The sequence below is a fragment of the Acipenser ruthenus genome, chromosome 3 (genome assembly GCF_902713425.1).
Source record: "Acipenser ruthenus chromosome 3, fAciRut3.2 maternal haplotype, whole genome shotgun sequence".
In the NCBI taxonomy this organism is placed as follows: Eukaryota; Metazoa; Chordata; class Actinopteri; order Acipenseriformes; family Acipenseridae; genus Acipenser; species Acipenser ruthenus.
Window position 1 is genome coordinate 22,588,048 of NC_081191.1, and position 12,008 is coordinate 22,600,055.

Here is a 12,008-nt window from a genome sequence, read left to right on the forward strand (position 1 = left end):
CCAGAAGCAGCCTTGGGATTTCTTTGCTAATTGTGAATTGTGATATATTTAATTAGTATTTATTTTACACAAAGTTACAAATAATAACTAAGAAAACACACTAATTTTCTAGGTATTAGGACCCCAAACTAACAAGTATAGCTTAATTTCAGATGGAAAGAAAGAGGAAGTGACCCTTGGAGGTGGAGCGTCCAGACACTGTTTCTATGAGCTGATGCCCAACACCCAGTATAAAATAACTGTCTACGCCCAGCTTCAAGAAATGGAGGGACCTGCTATCACCGTAATAGACAAAACATGTATGTACATACCAAAGTGTTCACAGCCCAAACTGTACATTTTAATTACAAAATACAGGATCCATAGAGGGTGCATATGGTATACAATTTAAATGCAGACCTTCCAAAATGCTAAGGGAGATTATAGGAATAACACAGTTTAACCTTTAATAAAAGTGCTGACCAGCCAATAATTACCAGTTTTTAACCCTAACTTCAACTCTAAACTCTAAACACCAAATCACTGGAAAAATTACAGATAAACACCTTATTAATGACTATACGTGTTAAAGACTATACGTGGTGCCATAGCTCTGATTAAGCACATCTATACCATTTGTGGCTTTTAATTCTGACCTGTTAATATAAAGCGAGACCTGAAAGTTTTAAAGGTACCAAGCTGAGTGTAGAACAAGTGAACAAAATAAAAATACCCAGATGTAAATACCATTCTTTGTAATGGGTAGATCAGGTTCACACAGGTTTTAGTGTAATTTCTTGAATAACATTAGATTTTATATGGAGTATGCATGCAACCCTTGTGGTCTATCAAAAGGAGACAACTAATGCTGCATACCATAAGCATGAGTAAAAAAAAAAAAAAAAGTGTTTTGAATCATTGGATGAAGAAAATCGAAACATCTGAATGACATGCTTTAAGGTTTTTATCATTCCTTTATCTGGATGTAATTTTTAAGCAATTTTAATTATCCAAGAATTATCCCTTTTGGCTACTTGCAGGAAAACCAAACTGAATGAATTTCTTTGCGATATTTTACTGGAGTTTAAATGTGTGTGTTTTTATATTTCAATGTCTAGTTCCTGTCCCAACCGAACCACCCTTACCTCCGACCACCACCCCTATTCCCACAATTCCTGTTGCCAGAGAAGGTAAAAAGATTCACATTTACTAAAATGTATAACAGTCTTAGGTGCTACTTCTTCTACTCCTTTCACTGCAGTGCAGGCACGTCATTGAAGGGAATGCCTTGTTAAATACAATGTTTTGATAAGAACTAAACTCAAGTTAATTCTCTGTTTTTTATCATAAAAATGAACTTCAGTATTCACACTTTAGACAGTTTTTAGATTTATCATAGCCTATTTTAAGTGCCAGTGAAAAAGTAATGCTGGCTATACTTTTAAGTTGAAGGGATCATCAATCTACCTTGAGTTGCAAAATATTTCAGCACAAGGATGAATGACATCTCTGGACAAACTTTACTTGGTATTCCGGTGAACACAACTAGCCTTTTCATGGTCTATAAAATGTTGGCTCTTCTGTGATAGCAAAAATGAAATTACATACAAAGATAATTAAGATGATCATTCTTTTCCTCTCCCAGCATGTAGTGTATCTCTGCAGCAAGTACAGCAGGTAGCAGAACAAGTATTCAGTATTGGCTCCAGTGTCTGTGTGATTAATCCTTCCTCCTTCTTCTCCAGTATGCAAAGCTGCCAAAGCTGACCTGGTATTCTTAGTGGATGGGTCTTGGAGTATTGGAGATGACAACTTCCTCAAAATCCTCCGTTTTCTCTACAGCACGTCTGGGGCTCTTGACAAGATTGGTCCTGATGGCACTCAAGTAACAACAACATGATGTTTTCTGGCAATTCTGGATACTTTCCTTTACCTCGAAAAATGTTCTACTTCAAATGCCAGCTGAGGCCTATAATAAATAAAAATGTGGTTGCTTAAGCAGCATTATCAAATAACATGTTTACACCAGAAACATGGCAATAGTGATGCTAAACATTTTTATTTAATCCAGATGGCAGTGAGGTAGGACAGTCAAATAACCCTATGCTCAGAAACATGTATTCAAATGTATTTGTAATATTTTTTCCCGACCCTTGAAATACCTGTTTAAACATTTATCGAATTTAATAACTTTAGCTTTTTCGTACTGGAGATAGGGTTCACAGGGGCTCATATGTTTCCCATGAATTCCTTTATGAAAGCATTACATTGCATTTCAAGATTTGCTGAAGTTTGCACTGTAATTATAATTTAGCTGTACAACCAATACTCTTGGATTGTGATACAAATTACTTTTTCAGTGACAAAGTTTTGTTTTGCAACATTCCTGGTTATTAATAAAAGCTATTTATCTTAAAACAGGTCGCCATTGCTCAGTACAGTGACGATCCCAGAACAGAATTCAAACTCAACTCCTATAACAACAAGGAAACACTCCTGGAGGCCATTCAGCGCATTTCATACAAAGGAGGAAATACCAAGACAGGCATGTATTCAATTATTTTCGTTGGATACCAAGGAGGGAATAAATATTATCTCTTGAAACCTGTCTCTGTAATGAATTCTGGGTAAGCAGTAACAATAAACAAAGACACACACTGAAGAATATAAACATTTAAGATTACTAGAATAGTCCTCCAGGGATGCCAACCTTGCAATTTTGTTTTTACTGACATACAGACTTACAGTGGCCTTTGTTTACTGTATTTTTTTCACTGACATCATTTAAAAAAAAAACTGAAACAATTAAATACATTATAAAATAGGCTATTTTTATGTACTTATATATGGACACATTTGCAGACTTGATCATTTGCTTCATTGGTCTGAAGCTGGTGCTGTTTTTAACAGCATCCTTTATAGTCAGAATTCGATTTCGAATGTCTGTAGACAGTTGATTTCTCACGTCTGTTTTACAAGGTTCATCTGAGAAAAAACTTCAAATTTTTGCAGTACTGTGTGGCAAAGTCAACATATTAATGGCAACCTTGGCAAGTGCAGGTAACGTGGCTCTCCGCTAGGTGTAGACAAAAGCGCAATTTTGTGCCACTATTCATGAGCCGCCAGATCCCGTTTAAGATCTGTCAAGTCAGTCACTTGGTACTTCATATATTCAATTTTTAGGCTATTCAGCATATTTCCAGAACAGTCTGTGGGGAAAAGCATTGCAAGCTGAATGATATCTCCCGAACTTGCTGTACTTTGGCTACTTGGCTGAAGAACGATTGCTAATTTCAGCACAGTATTTTTTTTGGTACTTTTCACTATCATCACATAAGGTGTAGGTATATGTAATTCGAGCTGATTGGGAAAGTCGCAAAGCAATACAAATATATCATCCTTTATTTCGTTCCAAAATCACTGACATTGTTTTGTCATTTATGGGTTTATGGACAGTGTTAAAATGTGACTTTGTTTCACTGACTGTCCGTGAAGAACCTACTATATTTTAAAATCACTAGAGCAAGCTGAACTGAGTTATGAATATGTTATAATAGTTTATACTGGCAACTGTCAGAGATACCGCAGATTAAATAGGGAGACATTCCGAGAAATAACAAGTCCTTTGCCTTTTGTGGCTAGTTCCTGGTGTCTGCAATTATTGATTTGGTTCCAGCTTTATTTAGTGTTTACCCATATGAATATGATAAAACCAGAAGTTATTTGAAGCATTTAGCTACTAAATATGGGCTGACAAGGATATTGTGGCAGACATTTTGGATCTTATTTTTATCTATAAATTAAGAAGCTGTCGTCCAGTGGATTGAAAAGGATTACACTTGTAAGAGTAATGTACAGCCTATTGTCTCATATAAAAACTTAAAGAGCTTTGGGGTTTTACAAAAAAGTATCACAATCCACCAATTACAATGCTTCTGCATGGTCAAACTCAAAGCTTAGTCCAAAACATTTAGCCTGTATCGCACACTGATTTTTTGATTTAATTCCTGGGTGCTACCTCTGGGATCAGTCTCCCAAATATCCCAAACGTTGTTCTGTTTTTAACTTTGTTCTTTTTAAATAAGAAATAATAAATAATGGAAATTTGATCTACAATATATTATTATGGTGTTTCACCTCTACTTGCAAACTCAAAGCTTATGAATTCCTGAAACCCGTTTCAAACCTTGTATTATTTTTAGGAATACAATTGTTTGGGGCCTTTATATGAATTTGTTTAATACAGGATAGTATGTTGCCCCTTTTAAAATTAAATATATTAAAAAAAATAAAAATCAAAGAATTGCATTTATTAAACATACATGCATTGAACAAAAATGATTAAGAACCCAAAGGGTATCACTTAAAATAGCATGCAGTTGTTGATGAACTGGTAAATACACTTACAGTGAGGAAGTAACAGTCATCAGACTTTGGCTAAGATTCAGTTTTCTGGCCTATTTCCAATACCAACATTTTCAGAGGCCTGCTTCCACATGCATGCAAGCAGCTAAAAAGCAACCCCTGCAGCATATTGTTGCAAAAAGAAGCCACAAATAATTAAGAACGGTTCTTGTTTTTTTTTTTAAACCACAGAGGTTATTCAGTGCCCAAAACTAAACTTCAGTGGAACTGTAGATCCAGCTCATGGTTAGAAAATGAATATAAATGTTAAATTATGATCAGCCAATTGAATGGGACAATATTAGAGTGTCTTTGTCTAGATGCACATCTGAAATAAGTTATGTAAGGCTTGCCATTCACAATTTTTACAGACAAAAACTAGATTTTAAAATGTCAAGAACATATGGCTTAAGATTTCCTTTTACTGAGTTTATGTTGGCTAATAAAGAGGTAAAACATTTACCTTTGGGCTACAAATTATCTCGCTGAAGTTCTGTCTGGGCATAACCTTGAAACAGCTCCAACTCTCTCAGTATCCTGTGTGGGGGGCCTGTCAGAAAGACATGCAGAATCAAAACCTGTCTGTTCAGAAGAGATGAAAATATTCCACTGCACTTGTAAAAGATCATTTTAGTTTGTCACCATTTTAAGCAGTTGACATTAACGACATTAACTTTAAATACAGACACATTAAATGTATAAATGATTTTTGGAATGTTAGAACTTGTAACAACACAATGTTGTTAAATATGGAAATTAACATTCTTATGATGAATGTGATTTTTTTTCTTCTTCTATAAGTACATTATTGTTAAGAATTTCTGAAAGCAGCTAATAGTGATTGTCTTCCAAATTTCCATCTCTTGATCACAAAATTACAAAAGAGCTGTGGAAAGCTAAACATCAGAAATTGACCACTATCTATTCACAATTAATTGAATTATAGGAAACCATTGAGAAATTTCAACAGGAATACAAAGATATGTGTTAAAAATAAATGTATAAGTAAGGACAATAAAGTTCAAAATAAAGTGTGGTATAAACTCAAAGTAAACCTGTCATACAAAATATCCACACTATACAATAGAAGTAAACACAATGATCATATTAAAGAGGAAAGTGCTGTATACAAATCTTTATGCAGAAATAATGTGTTGTGTAGTTCTAGTACACTAATGAAGGCACTAGCTTAGACATGTGTCTACTTGACATTGATGTGTCTTACAAATAGGGTTTAAATGTTTTATTAAACATATCCCACATACAAACAGATAGGGCAGCAGTGTGGAGTAGTGGTTAGGGCTCTGGACTCTTGACCGGAGGGTCATGGGTTTAATCCCAGATGGAGGACACTGCTGCTGTACCCTTGAGCAAAGTACTTTACCTAGATTGCTCCAGTAAAAACCCAACTGTATAAATGGGTAATTGTATGTAAAAAATAAAAAAATAAATAAAAAAATAATAATGTGTAAAAAATGTTTTTAATTGTATGTAATAATAATGTGATATCTTGTAACAGTTGTAAGTCGCCCTGGATAAGGGTGTCTGCTAAGAAATAAATAATGTAATATAATATAATAATAAAATTAAGTTAATCCTTAAATTCCAATGGGCTTTTCTTATGAAGTAAGCAGTATTCTAGTATACCTTTCATCGTATTAATTAAATAGATAGTTACCTATTACAGATGTTCTGTTCTGTTTTTAAACACAGGAAAAGCCATTAAGCATGTCAAAGAGCACATCTTCACTGTGGAAGGTGGTCTAAGGAGAGGTGTCCCCAATGTCCTGGTAGTTCTTACTGATGGACGATCCCAAGATGATGTCAACAAAGTTACAAAGAGTATGCAGATGGAGGGTACGTAATATATAGTTCATAACAAATGATAGGTTGTTTTTTCTGTTATTGACAGTCTGCCAGGTAGTGATTTTCAACAGTATAATAATAATATGTATTAGAGATGATAAAATGTCAGCGAAGTACATTAATGCATGTAATAACAATATGTGTTCCTGTTCCATAGGCTTTGTTATCTTTGCTATTGGTTTTGCTGATGCTGACTATGGGGAGTTGGTGAACATCGCAAGCAAGCCCAGTGAAAGACATGTCTTCTTCGTTGATGACTTAGATGCGTTTCAGAAAATTGAAGAACAGCTGATTACTTTTGTCTGTGAGGCTGCTTCTGCAAGTAAGTCCAATTAATCGAGAGGCACTCCAAAGATCTAGCAGTACTGTAGCAGTGTATGTATGTGAGGAAAGGCATCTATTTTCATAATGTTCTCCTTTTCTTGTTTGCAGTAGTGTTGCAATGCACCAGCAAGATGGTGGATCTTTATGTTGTTTTAAACCTATGCATTATAGCTGTTCAATAGTGCAACCATTTTAAGAGTAATCTAATTAATATGATACATTCATTATTGATTACTAAGACAAACAAAAAAGAACAATTCTGGTTAAAAAAAAACACAATACAAATTTTATTTGAAAGATTAGTAGAATTTGATCTTTCTGCTTTCTTTTTCAGCCTGTCCCTCTGTTCTAATGAGTGGCAACAGCTTAGCAGGTAAGTAACCATGTAATGTAAATATAGCACTTCCTCTGTGGAACTGACATTAAAAACATGTGATATCATATTCGAGGTTGGGATGGGGCATAGCTGCAAAAAGCATACAGTGGAAACCACATTGCATGATTGCACACTGAAGTCAAGGGGGTCTATTCATAAAGGTTTAATGCCAGTCGAAACGAGAAAACAGGAGGCCTGAGTCCATAGCCACCTATTTAACGGCAGTTGCTATTCATATGAGATCATTCAGATGTGTCGTTTTGCCCCAACGATTTTTGTCTATGAAGGCATGTTTTCAACTAATTGAGAGAAAGGTTAACGATTACTTCATTAGCATAAAGTTTTCATCGGTCCTGAGCGTCAACCTGCTATTCATAAGAGTGAACGACAGCAAAATGCTGCCGATAACTAGGAGTTATTGAATGCTTTCTAAAGTCAAGTCTAAACTAACAACAGCCACGGCAGACTTTTTTTAAAGACTTATTTTATTACTAAACTTGCTCCATTATACAGTTTGATATACCCGTGATTAACACTGCCTATTTTGAAAAAGCCTCAAGGGAGGTTTTGTTTTTTTGGTCCTGCAGTTAAGAATGGAAATCTTATGTGTGCGTATGGAAATGTGTTTACCAGCGTTGCCAAACAAAACAAAAATACCAAATATTTATTTAAAAAATACTTTTTTTTTCTAAATTATGACATGTCCTGGATTTTTGGCAGACGTGATAGGGGCATTTGGAATCAGGTTTTGCAAACTGCCCGTGACTGGCAGCTGCAGACTCGGGTTTCGGTAGTACTGATGGTGGATTGCGTTTTTTGCAACAGCTATCGACGGAAACCAGGGAACATTAATAATGCTGATGATGTCATCAAAAAGAGGCAGATTTTCGTTCTTGAACGACTGTATACCCATTCATAAAGTGCTTTGCGACAGTCGCCTGTATTCTCAGATCATTTTATGAATAGCAATATGTGCGACTTTCGTTAGTTTTAAATGAAATTTGTTTTATTACGGCAGTCAGCAAGTACTTTTATGAATAGGGCCCAAGAGCTCTGAATAATCTGGCAAATCAGACATTGTTAATACAGAAGAAATTTGTAACGCTCTTTCCTGCTTTAAACTGCCTGTCATCCATAACTAATGAGCACTCAGTGGTAGAATACATAGTGATACTAAAAGAAACATTGTCTTCAATGTCTTTAATAAAAGGTTATGTTAGCATTACTACATTTAACTGCCTAGTAATAGATACTAATACTAGGCAGCTAATACTAACAGTACAGTATCTACAGTCTGAATGATTGCATCTGGTAGGATTAAAGTTTATGCTGTCTGGTTGTGTTCTGCAGGTTTCAGGATGATGGAAATGTTTGGACTTGTTGAAAAGCAGTATGCATCTGTTCAAGGTGTCTCTATGGAACCTGGAACGTTCAACAGTTTCCCGTGTTACAGACTGCACAAGGATTCCCTCATCTCACAGCCCACTAAGTATGCATGAAGGAGTGTTTTCTAGAACTTTCAGTCTTTATAATTAGATGTTAATAGCTCTCAATTTACTACTGCTTGATGGAATAGGAGATTGAGACAAGCACGGGAAGTCTTTTCCAGAATGTGTTGGACACCTGTTCATTAAGTGTCACTAAAATGCAATGATATGATATTTTTAGTATTATAGTCACATCGTCCATGGTGAAATTATCATATATGAAGGTATTTCATGTAAACCTTTATGAGTATTTTAATTCAACAGGCATGTCATGTATGATCAAAAAGCAACCTTCAGGAGCCTAATGTGCAATGCAGTGTTAAATAGTGAATTCTAGAATTCTATTCATGGAACTATTGGTTCTTGTTCAAGCAAGTTCTGTTTCTCAACAGGTATCTGCACCCTGAAGGTCTGCCCTCTGATTACACTATTACTGTCCTTTTCCGTATTCTGCCTGAGACACCCGAGGAGCCCTTTGCTCTCTGGGAGATCCTCAACAAAGACAATGAGCCCTTGGTTGGAGTAATCCTTGACAGTGAGTACTCTGCAATTATTGCAACCAATGAGGCATGTGATTAGGGAGATTGAAAAAACACCTGGCTGATGGATAGCCTAATAGCCACTAGATTATGATTGGCTGAGACCTTATCCCTAGCCATTAGATATCTGGTGATAACACAACAGTGCGGAACTTCTTTCTCCGAAGCGGCCTCATCACAGCAAACAAAATCAGTACGCCAGCTGTACGCCTGGGTAAACAAAACCATTGAAGTCAGTCTGTATGACAGCAATCCATGAGATTAACTACAAAAGTTCTGCAGCTGAAAACATTAAAAAAGAAAAGAAAATGTCGACATCTCACCTTACTGAGGTAAATGAAGCAGATTTAGACAACTTAGAAATGAATACAACTGAGGAAAACACCAAGCGCCAGACAAAATGGGCTATGGAAGTTTTCCATGACTGTCAAACTGAAAAGAACACTGACATTGATTTAAAAACAAAACGTCACAACATCCGTCTACTGGACAAAACCCATATTATTATTTGTTTATTTAGCAGACGCCTTTATCCAAGGCGACTTACAGGGACTATAAATGGCAACATCCAGTTTAATATCTACAAAGCCTAAACAAGAAACTATTATTGAATCCCCAAAAAAGAAAATATTATACAAAACAGTTTAAAATTAAGTGTTTTATTGTTAAGCTAACAATTTCAGTTATTCTGGAGCTACTTTTTCTCTCAGTGGAAGGTTAGTGTGGAGTAGTGGGGCAGCAGTGTGGAGTAGTGGTTAGGGTTCTGGACTCTTGACCAGAGGGTCGTGGGTTCAGTCCCAGGTGGGGGGCACTGCTGCTGTACCCTTGAGCAAGGTACTTTACCTAGATTGCTCCAGCAAAAACCCAAGTGTATAAATGGGTAATTGTATGTAAAAATAATGTGATATCTTGTAACAATTGTAAGTCGCCCTGGATAAGGGCGTCTGCTAAGAAAATAATAATAATAATAATAAAAAAAAGGTTACACACACACCCAAAGTGTGGTGCTATCTCATGATAACACACCCTGTCGTGTATCATTAAATAAATAACTAATAGTCTGTTAGAGGGTGTATGATGCCAATATTCAAATCCTATAGCATTAGAAGAAAGAAAAGAGAAACTACAATATGCATGCATGCTCTAGCATGCCCCATACTACTTCACAATGTGGTGGTCAGCAAGATCACGTTTGTAATCACTTTCAGGGATTTTTGTGATCTCTCATATTATAGAGTTTCTATTTAGTACACTCATTTGTTATGAAATATTTAAAATCATTAAAAGATATGTTTCATCCTCAAATACAGATGGAGGAAAAACGCTTACTTTTTTCAACTATGACTACAAGGAGGAGTTCCAGACTGTGACATTTGATAGTCCTGAAATCAAGAAAATTTTCTATGGAAGTTTTCACAAGGTCAGTCCTGGTATATTGAACATGGAACGTGGTTCCAAGTGTGGATTTGAGAAAAAAAAAACAGGAATACGCTTTATGAAGTACTGCTGAAAAACTTTTTTTTTTTTTTTTAAAGAACACCACACTAGTTTAGCTTACAGAATTAAGCCATTTCAAGCTAGCTGCTTTGGAGAGGGAGGCTATGTCCCTGCAGCTGGAAAAAAAACCCCACAAAAAAACAACCTAAACATCTGTTAACAAAATTACAAATGAGAAAAGAGTATATAAAAAGTTAGAATGTAAACAAATGTGCTAATGTACTGTACAATTCCACATGATTGTGACAGTTTTTAAACAAATCTAATTATCAATTAATCAAAATGTGTGTATTTTAGGAAAGGCTATGCTCAGGAGCTCTTTCCTGTCATAATAAAAGTCAAGAGTTTATAAAATACAAATTGTGTTTATACAGTGGGATTTCTGCAGGTAAAACTAAAACCACCCGTCCTAATTCAATTGGGTTAAAAAGGTAGTTATGTCATGGTACGTCATCTTTAACCCCCAAAGACTGAAACTAAAAGTTAACCATTAGTGCTGGATGTGGTGGTTGTTTTAGGATAAGGACTCCTACGCCGCTGTCACTGGAGTTCATTTCACATTGTCCCATGAGCAGCCAATATAGAAGAACAACATATAAACCATCCAGAGTTTGAATTGAATTAGGTTACATGTACAGTTTAAAACAATTATTGATATGATCTGTACTTTAGTACAATATGAAATAAGATGCAGCAAGTTAGGATTACAACAATTTATATCGACATAGTAGTAGTGAAATAGAGGTCTAAACAGGAGAGTCTATGATGAAGAGCACAAAGGTCAGAGGAAAGTATGCAGGAAACATCAATGAATCACATTTTGTTCTAAACAAATCTAGAGAAAGATTCTACATCCATGTCTAAAAGGACGATAACACTTGACTGAAATGTTGTAAACATAAAAGCTCAAAGGGCTGAAATAAAAATAAATAGCTATTATACTCTGGATAACTTAATAAAAACAAATGTAGTGTTTTTTATCTTTAAAAAAAACACCAATGTAGTTGCCATAGTTTATAGTAACTCTGAATATTTATTTCACTTTGAGGTAAAAAGATTCATCGTGCTTTAATGATTCTTTATTAGGGTCTGTATGTATCATTAATCAAGATATTATACTTATCAGTACTACTACATTTCTTTGCATCCACATTCTAAATCGGATTTATTTAGATGCTAGTTTCACCAAATGACTTTTACCAGCACTGACGAGCTTTCACCTAACCCTAGTCTCGCTCTTTTTTGTTATATAGATGCATGTTGCTATCAGCAAGACCACTGCCAAGGTCATTATTGACTGCAAACAGGTTGGCGATAAGGCTATCAATGCTGCAGGTAACATCACCACTGATGGCGTGGAAGTTCTGGGCAGAATGGTGAGGTCCAGAGGGAAAAGAGAAAACTCTGCTCCGGTAAGACCAAGATTACCTACAAAAAGTTTACTCATCTAAAACATGGCTAGGTACTGCATGTCTTGTATTCTGTGCAAACAGAGACATTATACATTGAAGAAAAATCAAAGAAACAAATACCCCC

At 35.5% G+C, this 12,008-nt stretch overlaps 1 protein-coding gene across 3 annotated transcripts in view; it reads left to right on the forward strand.

Annotated features, from left to right (window-relative positions):
* The window catches only part of LOC117394368 (collagen alpha-1(XIV) chain-like), an 86,640-nt gene that overhangs the window by 47,091 nt on the left and 27,541 nt on the right, over positions 1 to 12,008 (forward strand). For all 3 annotated transcript variants that reach the window (XM_033992579.3, XM_033992580.3, XM_059012723.1), the window contains 11 exons: positions 153 to 299; positions 1,098 to 1,169; positions 1,725 to 1,864; positions 2,401 to 2,524; positions 6,097 to 6,240; positions 6,407 to 6,571; positions 6,908 to 6,946; positions 8,300 to 8,438; positions 8,829 to 8,971; positions 10,286 to 10,395; positions 11,726 to 11,884. In XM_033992579.3, the coding sequence (XP_033848470.3) occupies positions 153 to 299; positions 1,098 to 1,169; positions 1,725 to 1,864; positions 2,401 to 2,524; positions 6,097 to 6,240; positions 6,407 to 6,571; positions 6,908 to 6,946; positions 8,300 to 8,438; positions 8,829 to 8,971; positions 10,286 to 10,395; positions 11,726 to 11,884 (1,382 nt within the window). The remainder of the gene's footprint in view (positions 1 to 152; positions 300 to 1,097; positions 1,170 to 1,724; positions 1,865 to 2,400; positions 2,525 to 6,096; positions 6,241 to 6,406; positions 6,572 to 6,907; positions 6,947 to 8,299; positions 8,439 to 8,828; positions 8,972 to 10,285; positions 10,396 to 11,725; positions 11,885 to 12,008) is intronic.